At 33.1% G+C, this 26,800-nt stretch overlaps 11 protein-coding genes across 11 annotated transcripts; 6 read left to right on the top strand and 5 right to left on the bottom strand. All coding sequences in view use genetic code 12, as the record gives it.

The window, feature by feature from the left end:
* Nucleotides 1–44: 44 nt before the first annotated feature.
* Nucleotides 45–1,619, bottom strand: CD36_60510 (ER-to-Golgi transporter protein, putative; the record flags this gene model as incomplete). The annotated part of the gene is made up of 1 exon (XM_002420808.1): nucleotides 45–1,619. The coding sequence occupies one exon, from the start codon at nucleotides 1,617–1,619 to the stop codon at nucleotides 45–47; it is 1,575 nt and encodes a 524-aa protein (XP_002420853.1).
* Nucleotides 1,620–3,530: 1,911 nt separating this feature from the next.
* Nucleotides 3,531–5,534, top strand: CD36_60500 (mitochondrial sodium/hydrogen exchanger, putative; the record flags this gene model as incomplete). Its single annotated transcript, XM_002420807.1, has 1 exon — nucleotides 3,531–5,534. The coding sequence occupies one exon, from the start codon at nucleotides 3,531–3,533 to the stop codon at nucleotides 5,532–5,534; it is 2,004 nt and encodes a 667-aa protein (XP_002420852.1).
* A 114-nt stretch (nucleotides 5,535–5,648) lies between these two features.
* On the bottom strand, nucleotides 5,649–7,637 carry CD36_60490 (nuclear envelope protein, putative; the record flags this gene model as incomplete). The annotated part of the gene is made up of 1 exon (XM_002420806.1): nucleotides 5,649–7,637. One exon carries the CDS (start codon nucleotides 7,635–7,637, stop codon nucleotides 5,649–5,651), a length of 1,989 nt encoding a protein of 662 aa, XP_002420851.1.
* A 300-nt stretch (nucleotides 7,638–7,937) lies between these two features.
* CD36_60480 (mitochondrial ribosomal protein, small subunit, putative) lies at nucleotides 7,938–8,843 on the bottom strand (the record flags this gene model as incomplete). The annotated part of the gene is made up of 1 exon (XM_002420805.1): nucleotides 7,938–8,843. One exon carries the CDS (start codon nucleotides 8,841–8,843, stop codon nucleotides 7,938–7,940), a length of 906 nt encoding a protein of 301 aa, XP_002420850.1.
* A 222-nt stretch (nucleotides 8,844–9,065) lies between these two features.
* CD36_60470 (DNA repair protein, putative) lies at nucleotides 9,066–10,910 on the bottom strand (the record flags this gene model as incomplete). Its single annotated transcript, XM_002420804.1, has 1 exon — nucleotides 9,066–10,910. The coding sequence occupies one exon, from the start codon at nucleotides 10,908–10,910 to the stop codon at nucleotides 9,066–9,068; it is 1,845 nt and encodes a 614-aa protein (XP_002420849.1).
* A 207-nt stretch (nucleotides 10,911–11,117) lies between these two features.
* On the top strand, nucleotides 11,118–11,378 carry CD36_60460 (small nuclear ribonucleoprotein E (snRNP-E), putative; the record flags this gene model as incomplete). Its single annotated transcript, XM_002420803.1, has 1 exon — nucleotides 11,118–11,378. The coding sequence occupies one exon, from the start codon at nucleotides 11,118–11,120 to the stop codon at nucleotides 11,376–11,378; it is 261 nt and encodes an 86-aa protein (XP_002420848.1).
* A 681-nt stretch (nucleotides 11,379–12,059) lies between these two features.
* On the top strand, nucleotides 12,060–13,700 carry RAD52 (DNA repair and recombination protein, putative; the record flags this gene model as incomplete). The annotated part of the gene is made up of 1 exon (XM_002420802.1): nucleotides 12,060–13,700. The coding sequence occupies one exon, from the start codon at nucleotides 12,060–12,062 to the stop codon at nucleotides 13,698–13,700; it is 1,641 nt and encodes a 546-aa protein (XP_002420847.1).
* A 494-nt stretch (nucleotides 13,701–14,194) lies between these two features.
* CD36_60430 (NEDD8-activating enzyme E1 catalytic subunit, putative) lies at nucleotides 14,195–15,190 on the top strand (the record flags this gene model as incomplete). The annotated part of the gene is made up of 1 exon (XM_002420801.1): nucleotides 14,195–15,190. The coding sequence occupies one exon, from the start codon at nucleotides 14,195–14,197 to the stop codon at nucleotides 15,188–15,190; it is 996 nt and encodes a 331-aa protein (XP_002420846.1).
* A 158-nt stretch (nucleotides 15,191–15,348) lies between these two features.
* CD36_60420 (alpha/beta hydrolase, putative) lies at nucleotides 15,349–16,749 on the bottom strand (the record flags this gene model as incomplete). The annotated part of the gene is made up of 1 exon (XM_002420800.1): nucleotides 15,349–16,749. The coding sequence occupies one exon, from the start codon at nucleotides 16,747–16,749 to the stop codon at nucleotides 15,349–15,351; it is 1,401 nt and encodes a 466-aa protein (XP_002420845.1).
* Nucleotides 16,750–20,100: 3,351 nt separating this feature from the next.
* Nucleotides 20,101–21,960, top strand: CD36_60410 (iron transport multicopper oxidase precursor, putative; the record flags this gene model as incomplete). The annotated part of the gene is made up of 1 exon (XM_002420799.1): nucleotides 20,101–21,960. One exon carries the CDS (start codon nucleotides 20,101–20,103, stop codon nucleotides 21,958–21,960), a length of 1,860 nt encoding a protein of 619 aa, XP_002420844.1.
* Nucleotides 21,961–23,633: 1,673 nt separating this feature from the next.
* On the top strand, nucleotides 23,634–25,529 carry CD36_60400 (iron transport multicopper oxidase precursor, putative; the record flags this gene model as incomplete). Its single annotated transcript, XM_002420798.1, has 1 exon — nucleotides 23,634–25,529. The coding sequence occupies one exon, from the start codon at nucleotides 23,634–23,636 to the stop codon at nucleotides 25,527–25,529; it is 1,896 nt and encodes a 631-aa protein (XP_002420843.1).
* Between the last annotated feature and the right edge of the window lie 1,271 nt (nucleotides 25,530–26,800).

Below are 26,800 nucleotides of genomic sequence, written 5' to 3'. Positions count from 1 at the left end.
GAAATCTGAATCTACATTTTAATTATAAAAAAATAACTACTTAATTAATAGTTTCCAGGATTACTGGCACTGCTTGAGTTGGATACCGTGCCCCATCTATCATAACAGTATAATCCAAACAAAGTAATAACTAACCCTACTGATTGACTATTAGAGAACTGTTTCAGTTCCCAAATAAATGAAATCAATATAATAAATATTCTCTTTAAAATATTGGCAATGGAATAATTGATAGGACTAACCATTCCTAGTATTTGGAATGCCAACAATGATTGCACAAAATGACTCAATCCATTTAATAGCACTAAGCTCATCACGTAGGAATTGAGCTGCAAAAGTGATATTGCCCCAAAGGCATTATAGTTCATCCATTCAGTGACAAAATAAATCGGACATGTTAACACGAAACCAATTATTGAACAATAAAACAAAATGGTTAATTTATCGACTTTGTTTGAATTGATTCTCAGGGTTGACTTGGTGTTCATTGGAATAGTACTACTAGATTCAACTGTTAATCTTTTTTTGGCAAAAATGTTTTGACTGACAAAAATAATCATGGAAATGAATGCAAATATTAATCCAGTAGAATAATTATTATTATGGTTAATATTATCAAGACTATTATTAATAACACTGCTTCCAGTACTTGGTACATTGTTTTGATTACTAGTATGATTTTTTTTATAACAAGTCAACATGATCCCACAACACAATGGAATTAAAGTGACATAAGTTCTCATCCTATAGGATTTTCCAAATAAGAATCGATAAATTAATACAGTGATAATTGGACTTAATGATTTTATTGTATGAACTATCGATACTGGGATTAATGACGTTGCCTTGTGACTTGTTATGTGGCCAATAAATTGGAACATACCCATTGGCAAAGTAGTTTGTATAATCAATCTTGTTGGTGTAATAAATTGTGTAAGGCTAATTCTGTTGGTTTCAGTCATCGACGGTATAAACCCTGGAGGTAACTTATTGCTAATCCTGTCTGGGTTGAGTTTGACTATGTTGAGAAATACTAAACAAAAAGTGAAACTTGCAGAAAACTGAAACTGAGTCAATGTAACAGGGAACTTGAAATCATTCAAGATCAATTTTGTTGAATTTGACGAAACAATGGAACATAAATACCAACCAATACAAAATGATACAATCCTAACGTTAATAGGAGGGAACCAACTAAAAAAAGACGATGCTAAGAATTTGCTCGTGGTTACTGATGCGGCTGATAGTATAGGTTCTGGTGATGTTGGCTTGCTGAGTGGTGATAATGGATAGTTCAAATTCTGGAATGAAGTGAAGGATGGATTTGAAGATAATGGCGGTGTGTGTAATTGAATGTAATTGTTGTTGTTGTTGTTGCTGTACCCATAATTGTTAACGTTGTTTGTTAGCTTGGATAAATTGGCAGACGAAGTGTTTGGGTTAACCTGTGATGAAACATACGGTAAACCTGCTACTGGAGGTCTTTGTAACAGATTACCAACACCGCCATTTTGATACCGTTTCTCATCTGACGAGGCTATCAAATCCTCGATGGATGGATTGTATGAATTGTACAGCTGGTAATGATGATGTTGAGCTTGATCTTGGTGCTGATACATTCTTTAAGCTGCTTGGGAACAAAGATTAGGAATGATAAATTAAACGAATGGTAGTTGTATCCCAGTTGCAAAGTAAAATGTAATACTAGAAAGTAGTGGATTATTCTTTAGAAAGAAATATATAGGAAAAGAACAAACGAACGGAGTAATAAGAAAAAAAAATAAAAAAGGCAATAAAATTATATTGAACCAGGGGAAAATACTAACAAAAATGAAAATAAATCTACTTTATTTATAGCAAACAACAACAGAAAAAGCACAACAAATATTCTTTTCAATTACATCTCAGGACATCCAAAGAGAGAGAGAGAAAAAAAAAAATTTCTTTTTTTTTTTATGTTTACTGAAAGTGAATGGTTCGATTGGAAGATTGAATTTAAATGCCTGTAAACTTTTTCTACGCGTGGGTGACCCATCAGAAATTGGATATGTTCACGGTGGTGACATTTGGGCAATATTGGGTGTATATGTACATGCCCTTGTATGTGTGTACATGTGTGTGCATACTTTCTGGCTGAATTCGGGTGATATCTTAGTGCCTGAAAATATTTGAGCAGATACGAAATCTAGTCTCGCTGCACTACTCTTTAGATATTCCAGAAACCGTCTTTTAGTTCAGCACAACTTATTTGATTATCAATGACGATCTTGGAGTTGTAGAAAATAGGTCAATATGGAAGAACCGCAGTAGCAAAGAAACAACTCGATAGTCTATTATCGCACACTTGGTATTTATTAGTTAAGGGAAGAAGGATAATACTCCAGTGGAAACACAATTCTTGGTTTCAAACATACACCAGAAGATTACGTTACCCCAAATGAATCTATATGCCAGAAGTTTTGCTTGCTTTCAAGGAAACTCAGAAAAAAAGGGGGAGAAAGTGGGGAGAGCTAAACAATACTAATGTAATAGGGAATTACTTGCTGATAATAGAGCTGGCTATTCGTCTCCAACTCTTGCTCTTATACACGACTACATTTTTTTCTTAATGTTAGGGGGCTACAAATCATCATCATTCCCACTATACTTTATGTTTATGCTTTTCCTATTCAGATTTAAACTTTTGCAATAAAAATCACCACATGTCCAAGATTGAGTTAATTTAGTTTTTGTTGAGTAGCAAGAAATAGAATTGAGAGAGAAGAGTTAGGAGTTATAGGTGATTTTTATCACAATTGTTTGTGAAGATCCGTTGATTTCATAATCTCACATCTTAAATTGATTGCACCAATCGTCCCTTTTTACATCAGTATTGGAGACTGTTTATTTATCTTAATAAAGATAGTAAAAACTCGCTGTTTTGGAGTATAGTTGAGAATTGTAACACTATTCTGTTTTGCACTTCCTGTTGATACGTATTTGTAAAATCAATTGCCTAATTTAATAAGCAAAAGTTTATACATGAAACGTTCTAGCAATCACTTTATCATTGATTCCCCTAGTATTCCGTTACTTGAAAGTTTCTTAAATATTCTACTCAAGCGTGAATTGGTTTACTATGATTTCTGTTAGGGGTAATAATAGTAATTTGGTGCCATTCGTAAACTATTCCAATCTACACGACCTACCCTGAGAGTTTTTTTTATTTTTTCTTCTCTCCCAATTATCGGCAATAGATACAATTTCTTGGTGTATAGACACGCCCAAGATTTGTCTATGATGGAAAAAACAACAACTCACTCAGAAGGAAAAATAATAAAGCAAAAATAAGATCCAAACTTTTGGTGTGTGAGTGATTCCTTCCAGTCAAGTTGGAGAAACACAAGAAATAATTCAATTGAAACTTCTTCAAACCCTTTAAGTTTTTTTTTTTTTTTTGCCTTTGCATTTGCTTTAATTGGTGTCAATTTTTATTATAAACTTATTGTCAAGTCTTGAACACATAGTTAAAGAACAAGAAGAAAACCACAATGTCTAGTCTAACAATATACGCGGCCAAGATATTGCTAAAACGAGCCATATCTGGTGATTTGGAAGAAGACACATCAGATCTAACTACTCCCGATGATGCTGAAGATTCAAATCCAGTTGAGAACGAAATTTTCTCAAGTTGGGCATTGTTTATCTTGTTGTTTTTATTAATGAGTGCCCTTTGGTCATCATATTTCTTACAACAACGAAGAATCAAAGCCATCCATGAAACAGTATTGAGTATTTTTTGTGGTATGATTGTGGGATTGATCATTAGAATGTCACCGGGTCATTACATCCAGGATGCAGTTAAATTCAACCCAGGATACTTTTTCAATATTTTATTACCTCCAATTATATTGAACAGTGGATACGAACTACATCAAGCAAACTTCTTTAGGAATCTAGGTAGTATTTTGACATTTGCTATCCCAGGGACATTTATATCTGCATTAGTTGTAGGGATAATTCTTTACATCTGGACAGCCTTAGGGTTGGATAATGTTAGTTTGGAATTTGTTGACGCCTTGGCTGTGGGGGCAACTTTATCTGCCACTGATCCGGTGACAATTTTATCTATTTTCAATGCCTACAAAGTGGACCCTAAACTATACACCATTATATTTGGTGAATCATTGTTGAATGATGCTATTTCCATTGTCATGTTTGAAACTTGTCAAAAATTCCACGGTCAGCCAGTTAGATTTTCCTCATTTTTCCAAGGGGTAGGGTTGTTTTTAATGACATTCACAATTTCAACTATTATCGGTATTTTTATTGGCATTTTGGTGGCATTGATTTTGAAGCATTCTCATATCAGAAGGTATCCTCAAATTGAAACCTGCTTAGTGTTATTATTTGCTTACCAGTCATACTTCTTTTCCAATGGTTCCCATATGTCAGGTATTGTTTCTTTGTTATTTTGTGGTATTACTTTAAAACATTATGCTTATTTCAATATGTCGAGAAGAACGCAAATTGCCACCAAGTATATATTCCAATTATTGGCCCAATTGTCTGAAAATTTTATATTTATCTACTTGGGGTTGTCGTTGTTCACTGAGGTTGAATTAGTGTTTAAACCAATGTTGATTATTGTTGCATTTATTGCTATTTGTGTAGCTAGATGGTCTGCAGTTTTCCCATTGTCGAGATTTTTAAACTTCTTCTACCGAACAAGGTTTGAGAGATATTCTGCAGGTAATTTGTCAACATCAGCGGGAAATATGATCAACATGCCCGATGAGATTTCTCATTCATATCAAATGATGATTTTCTGGGCAGGGTTAAGAGGTGCGGTTGGTGTAGCCTTGGCCATGGGATTTAGCGGAGAAGCGAAATGGACACTATTGGCAACTGTATTAGTTGTTGTTGTTTTAACAGTTATCTTGTTTGGTGGTACTACAGCATCAATGTTGGAAATTTTAGGTATCAAAATTGGATGTGTTGATGAATCCGGAGACTTTCTGGATGACGAATTTGATATTGAAGCACCACCACCTCGTTTCCCACAACAACTGCAACAGTCAAATATTTCCACAGTGGCTAACAAGGGTCAAAACATTTACGGAAACAGAAGGTTTGCTAGATCTTCAAAACTTTCAAATTATAAAGACAATTTGTCAGCAGTCAATCTACTAGATCAAGAACACGGTGGAGTGCCCAGCACTGGTAATAGCTCTACAAGTAATTTTGCCAATGTTAATAATGACGATGACGATGACGACGAAATTGTTGGGAGCGATGTTGATGATTTCATTAGTGGATCGTTATCCAATAGTAATAGCAATATCAGTAGTAATAACAACAATGACAGGGGAGGGGTGTTGGGAGCAATTTTGAGTGCTGAAGAACATGCAAAGTGGTTTACTAGATTTGATGAAGAGGTATTGAAACCGGTATTATTAGATACTTTACCGTCAACGGGACAATCGAGTCAAAATAATAGTACAAGCAATCTAAATAGTATCGGGAACGGTAATGGCAAAAGAAACCATAGTTAATTCAAATAGATTTCACATATATTGATTTTATAATTATTATTATACATATTTATTTGATTTTTGAGTTAAATAAGCTTCAAATTTCTGTCTTGTTTCGCTTTTTTTTTTTTTTTTTCATTTTAAATTTATCTTTTGGTGTTTTTGTTTTTGAATTTCTTGCTGAATAGCAATTTCTTTATCAATCACCCATTTCACCAATTTATAAGTTCTTGGTGTTAATATCAAATCATTCAATTTCCCATTAAAGCGAATACAGATTTCATAGAATTCATGCATAGACAAATCGTGTAATTTCCCCATCAAACAGCTATGTTTTTTAGTTTGAGAATTTTGCGGCACATAAACCGATGCTGGTAAATAATCAATATAGTTTGTTGTAGCTCTGATTGGTTTTTCAAGTAAATTTAAAACTTTACAAACGTCATCATTACTAATTATAACATATTTGTCCTCTTCGATTGAATATTGTAACAAGTTTGATATAGCAATAACCGAGTTGCAGAAATTGATGGGGTTGATTATCCTTGATTCGTTGTCTCTTTTTATTGTGATTCTGAAGAATACCCCAATATAGGTTTGTAAGAATTTATCCTTGTAGTTCTGATAAATCTGCAAATAGTCTTTGAAATTAAACAGTTTAGTAAATTTTTCTTGCAATTGATTGGTGTCGCCAATTGTTTTTTGTAAATTTCCAAAAAGTTGTGAGACAAAAAGTTGAATTGATGAAAAGAATCCTTGCACTTTATTGGATTTCTTTTTAGCCCCAGTAGTGGAAGATGTATCAGATTGATATTTTTTGATTAATTCCAGCGACTTTTTATCAATAGGACTAGTATTAATAAACGAGTTCCCAAATAAGCTATCTGAATTCTGTTTGTTATTACTGTAATTATTGATATTGCCTTTAAGTCCAGTAATCTCTAAACTCTTTAATGCATTCAAATCACTAGTACTTCGATAATTGATTCTATCAGTAGTTTCCTTTATTACTAATGCACACTCTTCCAATAATGAAGACCAAGCATTCAGTTTCTTGGAACGAAAACTAAAAATTTTCAAACGCAATTTGAGGGCCTCTTTATCTGAACTAGTTGATAAATATGCCAATTCTTGGAAAGCTGCCAACCTACTCAATTGATAGTTCGGGTCCACATCACGTAACCCTGATAATAAACAATTGAGTGGATCGGCACTGTAGCTTGAAATTGGTTTATTTCCATCAAGACATCCAATAGTCGAATATACATTGAAAACATGATTGACAATTTCCCAACTCAAGATAATGAAAAATGATAAATAGCTCAACTGTAAATATGTTATCCAATTAGTATTATTCTTAGGGATAATATTACTATCCAATCTGAAAATCAATATGATCAAAATGAAACTTTTATAAATATAATATTTGACTAACCAATAAGTTATAGGAGTTAACGATATCACAAACAAATTCAATCCCAAAGAATTACCCAACAAAATAGGGAGATGCTTGAACAAATAGTTTTGAGGTTTATTTCTAGTATGCCCAATTTCAAAATTCAAACGTTGTCTTTGAAAGATCAATTGATTGCAAGTATAAAAAAATGAAATGAAAACAGGATTATACCAATAATAAACCCATTGATCGTTAATTATCGGATGTTGACGATACTCTTTGGATAATATATAATAATCTGACAAGTTGAATTTTAATTTCAGGGTGGAAAATATCACCACACCGAATATTAGCCAACTAGATACAAAATACCCTAACCAATTGATCAAAAATTGGAATGATAAAATTGAATAATAGATTTGTGCTCCCAATGTTTTATGATGAGAATATTCAACTATCAAAAATTGTTTACGGACTTGACGAATTATACTTAAAGTGCAAAAAATGATTGGAATTTTAACGCATATTAATACAGGAATGCTTTGCCAAATGGAATGACTGGTATCCGAGTTTGAATTCGCCGTGGGCATAAATTCATATATTAATGCTAGAATGAAAGACAATATTAGATTGATATTAAGAACATATTTCAAACGCTTGTTCAAAACTTTGTTGAAAAGTGATTGATAATTATACACCTTCGTGAACTCAATATCAAATGATGTCATGTTAAATAGAATATGCAATAATCAAATGGGGGAAGAGAAACCGTCGATGAGTTTTGAGATTTGTTATTTTATTTCAGTTTTTTTTTTTTTTTTTTTCTTCTCCTTGAATTCTCAAGCATTCTCTTCTCTTTGTATTGCTATTTGGTGATCCTGCTTTAACACATAAACTCCCTCTATAAAAAGAAATTAAAAATGAAATGATCTTACAAGAATGTTAGCTGACTAACTGGAACTAGAATACATTAACTTGCTTTTATTTACTATTTACAATTGGTAAGTTTTCTATGTGTGCTACTCTTTTTAGTTGTTTTTAAGATTCAATTGAGCTTGTCTTTTGACCTTCTCTCTTTCCCCACTCAATAATTCTTTAACTTGTTGTAATCCTGGTTTACCATCAATTTCACCCAATACTGCATCTTTAATCTTTTGTTCGTTAGCTTCAGCAGTCAAATAGCCCAACAGTCTATTTTCCAACTTGGCTTCAATTGTGGTGTGGTTTCCTTCAAATACACCAACATCCACTTCAAATGCTCTATGAATGGCCTCTTCCAACTGTTCTTCAGTAGTGATGAAATTAGCAGCAGCATGGTATAATTCCAATACCTTTTGTGCTTGGTTTTCTTTGTCTTGCAACTCCTTAAGCTTTCTATTCAAATTTCTTTGTTCTTTCAATAACTCAATTTCCTCTTTAGTTCGTCTTCTCATCATACCTTTATCTAATAATGCTTGCATCGTAGGTAATCCCTCGATGGTTTTATTTTGATGTTCCAATTTTTCCTCTTGTTGCAAACGTGCTTGACGTTCCAAATTTTGTTGATGTACTTTTTCTTTCAATTCATCAATTCTATTTAATCTTTTCTCTTCTTGTAAATAAGCTTCTTTTAAGAATTGTGCACGATAATATTGTCTTTTATAAGCATCCCTTTCTTCTGCAGGTAATTCGTTCATTTGTTTTAATGTCAATTCTGGAAACTTAATTTGATTTATTCTTTGTTCAACAGTGACATATTTCTTTGGTGGTTGTTTACGAGAAACTTCTTTCCCGTTAATCTTCGGTAAAGGAATACCCTCGGCATACCCAGTTTCTATACTGTCTTCTTTTGCTTGTTCATATTCGGTGGGTGGACGAATTGGTTTTCTGAAAATTGGTCTTACTTTTGGTAATATCCCTGATTTACCTCCATATTTTAACACATTTCTGCCCATCCTGTAACTAAAGTTGATATATTACTGTGGTTGAAATCGATTCTTATAGGGCCTTTTTCCTTATAAGAAAATTTTTTCTTTTTTTATTTTTTTTTTTTCGATTTATTCGTTTCAACCTAGTTCACAAACAAAAAAAATACTCCTAACAATATTTGTATATTTATACACTACCAAATACTCTAACTTCCTAAACTTCTTGCAGCCAATATTCTACTCCTTTCTTCAAGGTTTGCCCCAAACATTATAAATCTTTTCCAGTAAAGCTTTACCAATTTTTTTATTACCAATTTGATCTTTAAACTCGTTCATCATCAAGTCTCTTTTAACATTCGCTTCGGTAGTAGCATGCTCTGTATGATAATACTCAAGTAAACTCTTTGGTGTTGGGAATCGATTTTGTATGACCACTGCCTTTTCTAAAGATACTCCTCTAATTGTCATCAACATCAATATAAACATTTCCTTTACAGTCATTTGGTTTGTTTTACCCAACATATCTTGAAAGCGTGAAAACAATTGAACACATTCATAGTCTGGTTTATCTTGGTGGGGTTGTGTTTTTTCAAACTTGTTTCTAAATTTTAAAAGGATATCTAAATAATCTTGTTGGTTTTTGATATCTTGAGGCTTGATGACAATCAAGTCTGATTTAAAGGTTTCAATTACTTTAGTGTTAGAGGCAATAAATGCTGTTGTTTCATCAATATCTTTAAACCGTCTCAAATATAATCTTGCTGTGGTCATTGTTTGGGTTAAGGAAGATTGTATGCTATCCATCAAGTTAGATACTTTGTCTTGATAACTAACCATATCTTCAACAAGATAATAACAATGCTTGAGACCGGTTTTCTTCATTCTATTCTTTTGCTCCTGGAACCGTCCATCTTTTATTGAATCATATAAATCGTCAAGTCTCTTCCTTTCACAAAGATAATTCAATACAGCTTCAGTGCCTGTGCTTGTGTTTCTACCAACCCATAATACATCTCCCGAAGATAATGGTTTGACCTCACATTTGACTCCAAGTGTTTGTAATCTGTTTTGAAAATGGTCTCTGTCAGCTCGTGATCTAATTTCCCGGTTGTCCATATAGACTATTACTTCATAATCTTCCTTTCTCCAGACTTCATACTTGATGCCATCATAAATTCTATTACCAGCATCATGTTGCAGGGATGGCAGGGGTTCACTACTTCGTAATTCCTTTTCTAATATCTTTTGAATGGTTCTATTACTGTGAGCAGGATTGCTTATTCTCCTTATTGGCGAACTACTCAACATTGCACGCCCTGCTGGTGATGATAATTCAAAACTTGTATCAAGTCGAACTCCATTATCAAATGACTGCTCTATTATCAAATTTCTATCATCCATATTATTACCTTGAGCAGGGGATGATAGCCCAATAGCAGTCTTCAATTGTTGTGCCAACGATACCCCTTCGTCAGTCAAAAAATAAATTTTGGGGGATCTTCCAGTGGTTGAAATCAAATTATGGTTCTCTAATGTTTTAGTAGAGCTCCATGCAGAATAAAATTCCTTGGAAGCGGCATTGTTACTGAATGAACGATCACAATACGGGGTGGCTCCGGCAATTATTCGTTCTTTGGTCATTCCGTTTCGGTCTTTATCATAAAGATACAATGCAATTAATATGGCAAACCCTCCTGATCTATGTTTGGGAACATATTTTGATTTACTATTGCCAGAAGCTTTAGCTCGTTTGTTTGTATTTTTAGTGGTTGAAGTTGACAGTGAAAGGTTGGATTCTTCCAAGTCTAAACGATGCTTTTCTGCGACATCCATAAACCCTCGAGGTAATGTCAATTCCTTTTCTTTACAATGTTTAGCAATCCTCTTTCTTAATTGATTTGCAGTTTTATCACCTACGTATTTGATCAGTTTCAATGTTTTCAAATCACATATGGGAAGTTGGTATTGTCGTAGTTGAAATAAAATTTTGTTATATAGATCGACCATTTTTGATCCTCTTCTCGTAGCATTTATGGCTTCTTCTTCAACCCATTCTATGAGTAATGGTTTAAAATCGTCATTCACAACGGACATTTGAGTGTAATTGAGATATTAATGATACATATAATAAGGAAGTTAAAGAAATTAAAATAAACAGAAGAGAGTTCTTAAGCGTGTTTCAAAACAAAACCGTATAATTGTGAGAGAGCGAGAAGCGGGTAAAAGAAAGAAAAAAAAAAAAAATACAAATTAAATTGTAAGTTAAACCATTAACTTAAACAAACCTTTAATCATTCAATAATGTCATCAAAACAAACTAAACAAACTAATCTACCACCCATCAATCTTATATTTAAGTTTTTACAACAACAATCAGTGGTTACTATATGGTTATATGAACAAACACAATCTAGGATTCAAGGCAAAATCAGAGGATTTGATGAGTTTATGAACATTGTTATTGACGATGCAGTGGAATTATCAAATGGGAAAAAGTCCGAACTTGGTCGAATACTATTGAAGGGTGATAATATTACTTTGATTTCAAGCTTGGATGTATAGGCAGAGCGTCTCCAGAGTTGTTTTGGTTATAACCATGTATATTAAATGTATATAATTAGAGAAATTACCAATTAATATCATACAAATTTGACTTTTTTCTTTTTGGGAGATCCTGATGGTGAGCCAAATGTCAACCCAGTTCTTTTGGAATAACGAGATTGTCTTTCTTCTACTAAAAGCTGGGCATTGTACTGTAGGATTTGTGCTTCTCTTTTAGTGGAAATTTGTTGCTTTTTAGTAGGTGATTTTATCTTTACTTCAGATAACTTCATGGCGGATAAAACCTCCAGTGACAATTGTATAATTACAATAAAGTTTAAATCCAGTTGTTTTATATGAACCTTATTATCATTTTCTGTGAATTCCTTGTCATTATCCATCTCATATTTCGAAACTCTAGGTTGGAGGTTGTCGTGTTTATAGACAGAAAAAAAAAAAAAAAAAAGATACAGTCAAGAAGAAGAGAGAAATCCACTAACAGCCATGGTAGCCTCACACACAGATGGTATTGCATATTACGTAATCGGTTCTGTTTCTTTTCTTCTTTCTCTCTCTGTTTTTTTTTTTTTTTTTTTTTCGTTCCATAGATCCCTACAAACACGTCTTTTTCTTTTATGAATAAATACAAATATTCATAATCCACAAACCCTTCCACCCATACACAGTTAAAAGTTTTGCAATATGAACTCTAGACCTGCACCTGCACCTCCGCAACCACAACCACAGCCACAACCACAATCAAAACAACCTCAATCTAATCAACAGACACTTCCTTTTAGACCAGGGGAGTCGCGACCTAGTTATTTTAATCCGGCAATTGAACAACATGCAAATCCAACCAAACTGTCTGATTTTGTTCCTAAAGAGTACACGGAACAAGAATATAAGGAAATTGAAACGAAATTAAGTAAATCATTGGGTCCTGAGTATGTTAGTTATCGTGAAGGACCAAGTGGACATAGAATTCCATACATTGAAGGTTGGAAAGCACTCAATTTGGCTAATGAAATATTTGGGTTTAATGGGTGGAATTCACAAATTATGTCATGTCAAGTTGATTTTTTAGATACACATGGTAATGTTGGTAAATTTTCGCTAGGGGTATCTATGGTTGTCCGTCTCACACTCAAGGATGGAACTTTTCGTGAAGATGTAGGTTATGGATTTGTCAACAATTGTAAAAGCAAAGCTACAGCATTTGAAAAATGCAAGAAAGAAGCACTCACAGATGGAGTGAAACGTTGTCTTAGATGTTTTGGTAATCTTTTGGGTAATTGTTTATACGACAACACCTTGACTGCTCAAATGAAGAAGTTGAAGGAATTTCCGGTCGAATTTGATCCAGATAATTATTATCGCGATCCATTATTGGTTGAAAGAGAAAGGAAGAAGAAAATAATCGAAAATAAACTTGAAGAGCAAAAGAGGCAACAGGTAGACGTGTTACGGCTGGAAAATCCAGGACAACAACAAAATGACCAAACCGTAGTTTCTAAAGGATTAACTACAGCTAATGGGCCACAGAACTACCAGAACAATGGATCTGATATTGCCAATTTAGGAACAAATCAAGGTAATACGAGTACAGGGCAAATTCCGCCCCTTTCTCATCACGCTGCAGCTTTTGTTACCCCAAAACTGCCAAGCAAAGTTGTCAGCTATGTTCCTACGAGTAAAGAAGTTGAGGAATTGGATGATTCATTTATGTTTAGTGATGATATTTTAGATGGAGAATCACAAAGTGCTTACCATCCACCGGAAATTCGGGATCAGGGACTAAAACAACAAGAGAAGGAAGTAGCTATAGCAAATAATGAAAAATCTGAACGACAACTCCAAAACGAGTCTGTTCGAGTTAACCAAAATCCCCCTGTGGTTGTGAATGCTTTTGTAAATGCAAAGTCAGCTGAGGTATTACAACAATCGCCAAGTGTTGAAGCAGCGACCAAAAGCATTGTCCAATTTGATCCCAAATTTGTCTCTCCCAATATGAGAAGAACTGTTGATCCCACAAAATCTGCACCAATTAAACGAAGTGAAGTCAGAAACGGTGCCCCTACGACACCGTCGCCATTAGGTGTAAACATTTCCAGTAATAGAATTAATAAACCCATGATAGCATCAAATAATAATAATAATATCAACAATATGGGTAAGAGAATTGGAATGCCTCCTCAACTAAGGTCAAATAAACGAGGTAATCTAGGTAAAAGTCCTTCTCCAGGTGTACCGCATGCTGTTTCCACTTCTGTTAATGGTACAAATGGTGTTGCAAATGTTGGACATAGTTCTACAACAGCAACCACAACTGTTGACCAATAAGAAAGGGGTGGTTGGTTTAAGCTAATACTATTAGAAATTTTTTTTTTCTTATTTGTAACAAGAGAGATAGTAAATATATTTTTAGCAGTGTCAAATGAAAAAGAAACGGCAAATAAATTATTAATAACTGGTTTATTATTCGTTTTCCTGATGGGGTAGTTATAGCCTCTCCTTACGTCTGTCTTGTAGAATCTTTTGCTAATAAAGTAACAAAGAAATGAGAGATGCAAATGGGTAGCAATTAAATCGAAGGAAAAAAAAAGGCGACATGGAGGAAGAACATTGAAGGGGCGGCGAAACAAGACAAACACCTAAAAAAAAAAGAATGTATTTATAATACTGAATTGAAAATGTTCCACTCTTGTTATTATATAAAATAATATTTCATCTTACAACCCAAACCATTGAGAGTCACAATATAACCAAAATTTATACTCTCTTTTAACTTTTAGCTTTTTTTTTTTTTCCAGGTTTGTTCAACATTCAATAAGATTATGGTTTTTGACAACGTTAGAGATATATCATCAATAGAGCCCTTAATATCCAATATTGGTCCATATAATGAATTTCCTGAAGAATATAACCTGGATGATTCATTTAAAGCACTTCAGGAAAGTAAAATATTAATTATTGGAGCAGGAGGATTAGGATGTGAAATATTGAAAAATTTAGCCATGGTGGGATTCAAGAATTTATACATTATAGACATGGATACTATAGAATTATCTAATTTAAATCGACAATTTTTATTCCGTATGAAAGATATTGGGAAAAGTAAAGCAGAAATAGCTGCTCAATTTGTTAGAGATCGAATTGATGATCCGTCTTTGAAAATCGAAAGTTATTTCACCAAAATTCAAAATAAACCAATTGAATTCTATCAACAATTTAATCTTGTTATAAGTGGATTGGATTCAATTGAAGCCAGAAGATGGATCAACGCGACATTGATCTCTTTGGTTCAACAAGGGTATATGATCCCATTGATTGATGGTGGTACAGAAGGATTCCGAGGTCAATCAAGAGTTATTATTCCTACTGTCACTTCATGTTTTGAATGTTCATTAGATTTACTATCTCCAAAAGTAACCTATCCAGTATGTACGATTGCAAATACACCAAGATTGCCAGAGCATTGTATTGAATGGGCAACTCAAATAGAATGGAACAACAAATTTGCTGGGAAAAAATTGGATGGAGATAATCCCGAACACATTGAATGGGTATATCAAACTGCATTGGAAAGAGCAAATGAATTTAATATTGATGGAGTCACCAAACATTTAACTTTAGGGGTAGTGAAAAATGTTATTCCTGCAATAGCGTCGACCAATGCTATAATTGCAGCAAGCTGTTGTAATGAAGCATTTAAATTGATTACTGATTCCAATCCAATATTGCATAATTATATGATGTATACGGGGGATGATTCTATTCATACTTATACTTTTGAACATTCTAAGAAATTGCATTGTATTTGCAGCTCATAGATATGTAGATGAAATGTATATTTGATTATCTGTTGTTGTTGTTGTTTTTTTTTTTTGTTGAAAAAAACATGTGTTAAATGAATAGTTTATTTATATAAGATTTAATATAAGATCTAGACTGATGGAAAAACCCTACTGTATACATTATATAACTTTTCTTACTTGTTGATTAAATGTTTCATTTCTTCAAGTACCATAGAATTGAATCTTTTGATATTATCAAGATAAATATGATGGCCACTATCTTCGATTACTTTAACATCACTTTTGAATTGCCCCTTTTTGTTAATAATATCACTGCAAATTTGTCCACCTTTTTTATCCATCCAATCTTCTTTACCATACCACCAAGAAACATCACACGTGATTTTATCTATACCTCGATCAACCAATGGATGCCGAGCATCGGCTCCAGGGGCTAACAAATAATTCAACATATATTCCCCAGAACCTTTACTTTGGAAAATTCCATAAGAATATTTATGTAGTAATTTTTTTTCTTGTCTAGTCAATTTATCAAACCGTCTTGATGACCAACCGCTGACGATTTTGGAACCCAATGGACCTAATTTCCGAACAATAGTAAAAGGTGAAATATTTCTTTCCCATAATTTAACAAAATATCGAGGTACTTGAACTGGATTTTGATGTTTGATTACAGCTCCTGGAGATACCATTAATAATTTTGAACAAAATTTTAAATTTCGATTAATCGCCAATGTTGCCATAAGATATGCCCCCATGGAATGAGCCATAACAATAGTTCTATCGCTAGGGATTTTGCGTTTGTGGAGCCAAGTTGTAAATGAATCATGAAACCAATTTTCCACTTGATCCAAGTTTTGTGGATAAAAATTAGGTCTAGAACTACATCCATAACCTAATAAATCAATAGCATGGATAATATATTTATTGGTGTTGTTGTTGTTTTGGGTATCATTGGGTGGGAAATTTGAAATATCATCAAAATTTTTCAAGAAAAATCCTAGCCCAGCTCCATATCCATGAATCATTATTAAATGATGATATTCCTCATCAGGTACTATATGTGGATGATAATTTTCAGGATAAATGACAAATTCATTAATATAATTCCCTTCGTCATCGATTTCAATTTTTAATACTTCAGACGATCTCCCTTCCGTTTCTTGTTGTGGGCCAAGTGAAGGATAAAAAGGTAAGGTTGATAATAAATCATGTTGAAATTTCAACGGATTATTACGATGCTTGTAATCTTCAAATGATTCGTTTATACTCAAGGGGAAATTATTACTGAAGATTTTCGATAATGGGACCGAAGTTGGATGAGTCGACCGTTTATAAGTGGATATAATTTTTCTTCCAGTTTTGTGTGTTATTGTCAAGTCTTCATTAACTGTACCTGCCACTGTTGTTGCCGTTGTTGTAATTTCAGTCGTAGTGGTTGACGAGTGGGTTTCGTTATATGATTCGCATTTTTTAGTCTCAAAAGTTGCTGGGGTTATTATTTTATAATAGTTTTTAGGAGAAGTGTCTAATAAAGTGCAAGAAGTAGTTATCAATCTCTTTAATATTAGCATGAATACTCTTAAATCGTATAATCTTCAACAGGAGAGTGCTGTATATAAAATTCTATTCTGGTTGGTCGGTATCTGGTATGTCAGTGTGTGTATGCAAGGAAAAAAAAAAAAAAAAAGAATACACATGAAAGAGAGAGAGAGAGAAAGTTGCTCTTTTTTTTATTCTGGGGTGGACCTAAATCTCAATTCCAATTTGGTCGGCCGAATGGGAAAAGGTGGAATGAAAAAAAAAAAAAAAGCACGGTTGCAAATTGTACAGGTAGAGGTAGAGATTTCATTTTTTTTTTTTTTCGCTCCAGCTTTGTAACCAAACGTGGTTCATGTTCCATCAACAGAAAGTGGCTGACCAAATAGTATATGGCATTCTTTATGTTTCTCTAAGAATTATAATAACTATGTAGCTGTAAATAAACTAATACATGATTTGTTTTAAAGGTCACAAGTTAGAGAGTTTGTGAAGAAAGAAATGGAACGTTATTGCGTATGAATTTTTTTTATCACAATTATGCAACCAAAAAAAAGCGAAAATGAATAGACGTGACAATTTACATGCCTTTTTTTTAAACGATTGGTACTACCCACTTGAATATGGTACAGTAATAGAACCAACAAACAAGAATAAATTCTTTCTAATACAACGAACGTCTATGATTGATATTGGAAACGGTGCCCTGCTTTCCAGTTTTTGAAATTTCAGGTCGGGGTTTGAAATCTGTATGTAGTACGAAGTGCATTTATTTTAGCCAACAATTGTTATTGCTACTGTTGCTGTTGGCCATTAAATATACGGAAAAATAAATAGAATCCGCTAATATATGCAAGCCAACTAATATTTTTTGCAGATGTTGTTAGACCATAGAGCAAACATTCTTACCAGAATAGCCTAAGCATGGTAAGTTTGCAGTTTGACAGTTCAACAAGTAAGTGTGATCTCAATTCATTAGCTGTTGAGCCAATGTCGATATACTTTAGATGCATGTAATTTTAAGCAGATGAGCATATATTATTATTATCATCATCTGCCTCACCCACAGGTACTTAAAATAACTTGTAATAACATCTATTGTATGGTAGAAGCCAAGTTGATGTTACTATCTTTCTAAACCAAAATATCGGCCAACTTCAATACCTATACAAATTAATCTTTAGAATCAATACACATCAAAAATAGAAGATCCCCAGAGAATTCTTTTACGGCCAACTTTAAATAAGACACATGAATTCAAACATAAACAACAAGAAAGTACCAACAGTTTTAGTTTATTGGTTGACAAGAGATGAAAGAAATACGAAACGCCGGGACATTAACTATTGTTTCTTCATGACCAATAAAGTCGTTGGTTAGGTATGGCCGTAAAGCTCTACTCGTCTAAATGGACTTTATTGTTTGTGTGATATTGTTGTCCTCCTCGCCTCTTGATTTTCTTGGTCAATTTCATTTTACTATTTTTGCCTGGTTCAATTTCAGCCAATGACAGCCAAGCTAACAACCAAAACAAAAAAAAAAAATGGAACCTGATGCAAATAATAAATCTCGAACGGCAATATTCCAACTAAATTTCCTTTGTTGTAATAGTAACTGCAATACAAAGCAATTGACAACAATAATACTATAAATTTATATTTATACATTCTACGAAAAATCGGGTTTTTATTTGCGAACCTCGCTTTTTGAATTGTTATAATATTAATTATCTGATCAATCAATTACTCCAGATTTAATTACACAAAAATACTTAACAAATTAGTTTCAACCAAAAAATTTATGTCTGCATATTTAGCTGTTTATAGTAATACAAAGATCAAAACTATTTCATCAGAATTAATTTATGCACAATCACTGTCCAATTCTTCCTCCTTTCCTCCTTCCTTTGTTGAAAAAATTTTTCTTCTTTGTCATATGAATGAATTAATTATTATTGTAAATCTTTTGGTATTTTTCTTTTTGTTGAGTTCTTTTTCTGCTTTTTTTTTTTTTTGGCCAGTAACCAATTAAATGGGATGAGATTTGAATTGTTGACACATAGGCACTACCATTGTTTTTCTTTTTAGTTTTCTATATTGTCCTATAATAAGTCAAATTCGTTTCTAAAAGTTATGCAAACTGTGATTATTGTAGATTTGTTATTGGTTTCAATTCCACATTTATAATGATTGGCGTAATGACAAGTTAAATTAAAAGTAAGTTTGACTTAACAGCAAGGGCCGCCCAAGAAAAAAAACGACTACTTTTCATGACAAAGGGATGGAAAGTTGAAGAACTAATGATAGCAAGGGGGGAGGAGGGGGGGATGAGAATTAATACCTATTTGATAACTTCCACTAAATCTGTCTTGCTTCATTTTTGTACCCTTTGGTTGAATTTCTTTGTTTTTTTCAATGTACCTAACAATCCAAACAAAAAAAAGAAAATGAATTATTTTTTCTCTCCCAATTTCTCTACAATTAATGTCTGCATGAGATGAGGTAGATTATTCAGATTTAATTGGTTGAATTGAAACTTAGTTTTTGGTTTTCTTTTTTTTTTTTTGAAGTAAATTTAGTTACTAAAACAAATTTAACCCTTTATACATTTACAAAATTATATTTATATACAGAAAGTGATATTTGTGTAACAACATTTACCAATACTTTGTCCATTTACACTGAATTCAACACCAGAACCAAATTCTTTCTGAGTTGCCAAGAAAAATAAAAACGATTAACTATCAATTTTAGTGCAACAAATTTACAGCACCTTGCCATAAACATCATCAACCAAACTTATTACCATCTTTTTAGTATCGCAGCCATATCTTTGACTTATCTTTTGAAAGTCAGAGAGACAGAAAAACAGACACAATTGAGATAATCAAACGTTAAAGCTTTTTTTTTTTTGTTTTTTTCTTTCTTTTCCCTGTTAGCTTTTTTAGTCTACTAATCTCTGCCATCTTGTCCCCCCCACCACTAAAATAATAATTCAATTTCATCTAGAAAGAAGAAAATGAGAAATTTCCATTTAATATAAAAGTGAATCCATTTCTCTTCAAACTTAACATTGAGTCATTTTCTAATTTCCTTCTTTGGGTTTCTCTAGAGTCATTTTTTGTATTTTTTATTTTTTTAAAAAAACACCAAATTAGTTATTGAAGGGGTTCATTCATTAACCAATTTGCTCAAGTCAAGTCTAGTCTCATAATTAAAGTTAACATTCCATTGCTACTGTTACTTTTCCACCCCTTGCTTTCGCTGGTATTGCCTTTTCCGGTTTCCTTAACAACTTGGTGATTATTATTCTATTCTTAATCCATTTCCACAAAAAAAAAAAGACTATATATATATACCCTGAAGAAAGGAACTTATTTTAGAAAGATGAGAAGCTTATCAGTTTTTTCTTTAGTCTTCCTTTTTTTCTCAACATTAATTTCTGCTGAAACCCATACATGGTACTTCCAAACTGGTTGGGTGAACGCTAACCCAGATGGTGTCCTTGAAAGACCAATGATTGGTTTCAATGGTAGTTGGCCTTTACCTACTTTAAGAGTGAAGAAAGGTGACACTGTTAATTTATACTTGATCAATGGTTTCGATGACAGAAATACTTCCTTGCATTTCCATGGCTTATTCCAACACGGTACCAATCAAATGGATGGTCCAGAAATGGTTACCCAATGTCCAATTCCACCAGGTGAAACTTTCTTATATAATTTTACTGTTGATGATCAAGTTGGTTCTTACTGGTACCACAGTCATACATCCGGTCAATATGGTGATGGTATGAGAGGTGTTTTCATTATCGACGATGACGATTTCCCATATGATTACGATGAAGAAGTTATTTTGACTTTGGGTGAACATTACCACGACTTCTCAGATGATTTACATAAAGATTTCATGAGCAGATTCAACCCAACTGGTGCTGAACCAATTCCACTGAACATTTTATTCAATGAAACCAGAAATAACACTTGGAAAGTTGAACCAGGTAAAACTTATTTTGTTAGAATCATTAACATTGGTAGATTCGTATCTCAATATGTTTGGATGGAAGACCACGAGTTTACTATCGTTGAAGTCGATGGTATTTACGTTGAAAAAAACACTACTGATTTGATTTATATCACCGTTGCTCAAAGATATGGGGTTTTGATTACTACCAAAAACTCTACTGATAAAAACTATGCATTCATGAACAGAGTTGATATTGATATGTTGGATGTTATTCCTTCTGACTTGGAATTAAATGGTACCAATTACATTGAATATAACTCCGATGCCGACAAACCAGAACCATACCTTTTGGATTCTATTGATGATTATTTTGATGATTTCTACTTGAAACCTTTGAGTAAAGAAAAGTTATTAGACGATGCTGATTATACTATCACCCTCGAAGTTCAAATGGATAATTTAGGCAACGGTGTCAATTATGCCTTTTTCAACAATATTACTTACACAACACCAAAAGTTCCAACTTTGTTGAGTGTTTTGAGTGCTGGTGATGCTGCCTCCAATGAATTGGTTTATGGTACTAATACCAACAGTTTTGTTTTACAAGGTGGTGACGTTGTTGATATCGTCTTGAACAATTTGGATACTGGTAAGCATCCATTCCATTTGCACGGACATGTATTCCAATTAATTGAAAGACATGAAGAAATTCCTGATACAGAAGATCCAGTCGCCTATAACTCCACTGACCATGCCGATTGGCCAGAATATCCAATGTTGAGAGACACTGTTTACGTTAGACCTCAATCCTACATTGTCATGAGATTCAAAGCTGACAACCCAGGGGTTTGGTTCTTCCATTGTCACATTGAATGGCATTTGGATCAAGGTTTGGCCATTCAATTGATTGAAGACCCACAAAACATTCAAAAGAACTCCAGTCAACAAATCACTGATAACCACAAGCAAATTTGTGAAAAAGTTGGTATTTCTTGGGAAGGTAATGCTGCTGCTAATACTAAAGACTACTTGGATTTAAAAGGTGAAAATGTCCAACACAAGAGATTGCCTACCGGTTTCACTGCTAGAGGTATTGTTGCCTTGGTTTTCTCATGTATTGCTGGTGTATTAGGTTTAGCCACTATTGCCTACTATGGTATGAATGATATTAAAGATGTGGAAGAAAGAGTTGCTAGAGATTTGGACGTCGACTTGGATGAAGAAGAGGACGAAATCGTCAACGATGGTTCGTCATCCTCTGTTAGCAATTCCAAACGTTAGAGACAAACATTGAAGCTCTCAATTATTCAACTGAATCCAATTCAATATTTTAATGTTCAAAAAGGTTTTCGAAGAAATAAGTGTGTGTGCGTAAAAGATAGAAATTAGTTTTGAAATGTATCTATCTTTTTTGAACTAACCTTGGAAAACTACAAAATACTACAGGAGGATATAAATTGAAATTGAGTTTCACTTCCAATCACTTTTGCTTTGGGCTATTACTTCTTTTTTTATTCATTATTATTTTATTTTAACGACTTGACTTGATGACCAATTACAGTTTAATATCTTTTTCTTTTTTTTTTTTCATTACTTGTTATATAGAGAAACACCCCTTAAAACCCCCTCCGCCCCTATTCGTATTCCGTTTTTTTAGATTTGTGTTATATAATGTTTTAATTTTTATTAATATAAACCACTTTGCCCGTTTTTTCCGCGAGTTGTATCTGACAAGAGTGGGTTACTAGCTTCAATTTAGACTTCAAGCAATATCAGTGCCAACTACTTAAGGTTTAGGCTAAAGAAAATAGCATTAGGTAAACCTGCATCTCATATGGTAACTACTGTGACGGTTTTGGCGACCTTATTACCTGCAAAACGAAAACCAACAACATAATTTGGTGTTTCCGGTGACAAATTCATGAAACCACCATCACCACATTTCTACAAGACAAGCTTACCTAAGCATACTCAGCAACCAATTTTATTTCTAATTTGTTTTAGTAAAACTGGCATATATATTCTATTGTCTTTTTTTTTTTGTCCCTTTCACTGAATTTGCATTGTTACAAATTTTTTGGATGCTGCATGCATTTGAACTCACTTTTGAACGTGGCTTTTCCACGGCTTCAATCTTATGAATGTATCTACATATAAATCCTATGTTATTCATAACCTGACAGACACAATTGTTTACTTTCCTAGTAGAATGTGTTATCACTATACTATTGCGATTGGCTCTTTGAGTGAGCAAATCTTTTCTTTTTTTGGAACAGGAAAAGCACTATGTATCTTTTGCTTTTAACTTCATGCATAGGGATTCCGAAATAAAATACTTCTCTTTCAAGTTTCTTTCTTTCTTTTTTTTTTTTTCATTTATGTCTGAAAATCGAGTGAAATTGAACTCTTCTTTATCAGATAACCAATCTTGTGAAAGGAAAAGTATAAATATCACTGCGTTAGCCACTTGCCCTTAAGTTTTTTTTATCATTTCTTAGTTCTTTTTATTTAGCAATACAAGGTTTTAGCCAAGTACATTTGTTAAGTGATAACCAAATATCATCAACTTATTTCCCACACTCCACCACCAAATTTGCTTTCCTTTTTGCACCCTAATAAAACACTAAAATAGTTTTCTTGGCAACGGCTAATCAAATATTATCAAGCCTTAAACTATTCTTTTTTTTTTTTGGGGGGGGATTCTCGCTTGCAAATTACTATAGACAATCAAAGAGATAGCAACCAATTTAAGAACAAAGATATTCCCATATATATATTCAAAAATTCAAGCTTTTAATTGGGTTTAGTTTTAATTGAATACATTTTTCCTGCTCCCAGTATTGAACGTAATAGTTTTACTTTGGTTTTAAACGTATCTTGAGAATATAACAGAACTCTGGCCATAAAATACCAAACAAAAAACACCAAACAACAACAAAAAAAAAAAACAAGCAATGCAATTTATTGTTTCGTCATTTATACTTTTTATCTCATTTTTACTGTCATTTGTATCTGCTGAAACTCACACATGGTATTTCAAAACTGGTTGGGTAGATGCAAATCCAGATGGGGGTTTTCCTCGTAAAATGATCGGGTTTAATGATTCTTGGCCCTTGCCCACATTAAGAGCCAAAAAGGGTGACAGAATTCAGTTGTATTTGATCAATGGCTTTGATGATTTGAATACTACTTTACATTTCCACGGTTTATTTCAACACGGTACAAACCAAATGGATGGTCCAGAAATGGTTACTCAATGTCCAATTCCACCAGGTGAAACTTTCCTATACAATTTCACCATTGACGACCAAGTTGGCACTTATTGGTATCATAGTCACACTTCAGGTCAGTATGGTGATGGTATGAGAGGTGTCTTTATTATTGAAGATGATGATTTCCCATATGACTATGACGAAGAAGTAGTTTTAACATTAAGTGAACATTATCATGACTATTCTAAGGATTTAATGCCAGGATTTTTGAGTAGATTTAATCCAACCGGAGCTGAACCAATCCCGCTGAATCTTTTGTTCAATGAGACGAGAAACAATACCTGGAAAGTTGAACCTGGAAAGACGTACTTATTGAGAATTGCCAATATTGGAAGATTTGTCACACAATATTTGTGGATGGAAGACCACGAGTTCACAGTTGTTGAAGTGGATGGTGTTTATGTCGAGAAAAATACAACCGATATGTTGTATATCACTATCGCCCAAAGATATAGTGTCTTAATCACAACAAAGAATTCAACAGATAAGAATTATGCTTTCATGAATCATGTTGATATTACTATGTTAGATACTGTTCCTGCTGATTTGCAAGTCAATGGAACCAATTACATTGTGTACAATGAGAGTGCTCCATTACCTGATGCTTATATTGTCGACTCCATTGATGACTATTTAGACGATTTCTACTTGAAACCCTTAAATAAAGAAAAACTATTAGATGATGCAGACTATACTATCACAGTTGATGTTCAAATGAACAATTTAGGTAATGGAGTTAATTATGCTTTTTTTAATAACATCACTTACACAACACCAAAAGTTCCAACTTTGTTGAGTGTTTTGAGTGCTGGTGATGCTGTGACTAATGAATTGGTTTATGGTACTAACACCAACAGTTTTGTTTTACAAGGTGGTGACGTTGTTGATATTGTCTTGAACAATTTGGATTCTGGTACACACCCGTTCCATTTGCACGGGCACGTATTCCAATTAATTGAAAGACATAAAGAAATTCCTGATACAGAAGATCCAGTTGGTTATAATGCTACCGACCATGCCGACTGGCCCGAATACCCGATGAGTAGAGATACTGTTTACGTTAGACCTCAATCCTACATTGTCATGAGATTCAAAGCCGACAACCCAGGGGTTTGGTTCTTCCACTGTCATATTGAATGGCATTTGGATCAAGGTTTGGCCATTGTGTTAATTGAAGATCCAGAGGCTATTCAAAAAAATTCAAGTCAACAAATAACTGATAATCACAAGCAGATTTGTGAAAAGGTTGGAGTATCATGGGAAGGTAACGCTGCAGCTAATACAAATGATTTCTTGAACTTAAAAGGTGAAAATATTCAAGTAAAGAGATTACCAACTGGTTTCACTGCAAGAGGTATTGTCGCTTTAGTTTTTTCATGTATTGCAGCATTCTTAGGGTTGGCTTCCATTGCTTACTATGGTATGAATGACATTAAAGATGTGGAAGAAAGAGTCGCAAGAGATTTGGATGTGAACTTGGAGGGAGAAAACGACGAAGACGAAGACGAAGACGAAGAAGAAGCAGAAATTGTGAATGAAGGTTCTTCATCTTCAGGCAGCAACTCAAAACAACATTAATATTAGAAACCGTGAATTTTGTTTTTGTTTAATTCGATTAATCTTGGTATTTTGGATTTAAAAGAGGTTTTGGAAGAAATATGTGTGTGTGCGTGAAAGATAAACCAGTTATGAAAAAGTATTTATCTTTCTTGAATTAACCTTTGTTATAAGACAAAATATTACCAGATCTTTTTAATGGAAATGGCATTCTAACACTAATCAATTATTTGCTGCTTGTACATTGATTTTTATTTTATTACATTTTAATGACTTGGACTTGATGGCCACTTACATGACATTTTTTTTTTTTATTTTTTATTATATATAGAATTACCCTTTTAACCCTCTTCCCATTTAGTTTAGTATTATTTTAAGTTTTTTAAAGTTTCTGTATTATTTATACAACTTTATTAATATAAATTATTTGGTTTCGTTTGAAATGAATATTTCAATATTTAGTATATTGTAGAATTGAAAATTGTGAGTCCTAAATAAAAATCTTTTGTTCGTAGGATTGGTAGCAACTTTGATGGCAAATTTATAACTCAGAATTCAACAAAATTCCTTGCCATGGTTGCAGCAGAAAACAATAATGCCATCTTAATATTTATTAAACCACCATCACCAAATTATCAAATCAAGGCTTACATAATCGAGCTGTTAGGTATATTCATTATTTGTAACAATATCTTCTGTCGTACATTTCTTCTTAATATCGATAAAGAAGAAATTTGTGTTCGTGGCTTTTTTTCCATTGTTAAATTATTATTATGCATTTTTTTTTTTTTTTCGATTGTATTATTCTTATTCCTACACAAATAACAAATATTGTTAGCACCTCTATATGGTATTGTCTTAGAAATCAAGCTACTTTTTGATTGTTTTCTGGTTGTACCAATATCGTGGTAAATGTAATTATTGATGCCAGAGTATAACATGTCCTGATATATTGTCGATTTGATTCAGACAGACATATTTTTCACTTTTATTCACCATTTGTCCATTGTTTTGTCATTAAATTTCAATTAATTAGTACGGCTTGTCAGCTGATTGGTCGATTCTCTTTTCAACAATGGTAACAAGTATCGGGATTACTTCAGGATTAACACTTTGTTTCAAATAAATGTCAAATTGGTTATTTTTTTTAGTGCTCTGCTTTTTACTGGAACTAGATTTATCTGATAACTAATCTTCTAACAAAAAAAGTATAAATACTAGAGCTTTAGTCACCGACTCTGTGTTTTAATTATTTCTTATTCATTTCAGTTTTTCTCTGCTTTTTTTTTAAG

The sequence above is a fragment of the Candida dubliniensis genome, chromosome 6, assembly GCF_000026945.1.
Source record: "Candida dubliniensis CD36 chromosome 6, complete sequence".
Classification (NCBI taxonomy): Eukaryota; Fungi; Ascomycota; class Pichiomycetes; order Serinales; family Debaryomycetaceae; genus Candida; species Candida dubliniensis.
The sequence above is the reverse complement of the archived record's forward strand: the minus strand, read 5'-3'. Positions and strand labels throughout refer to the sequence as shown.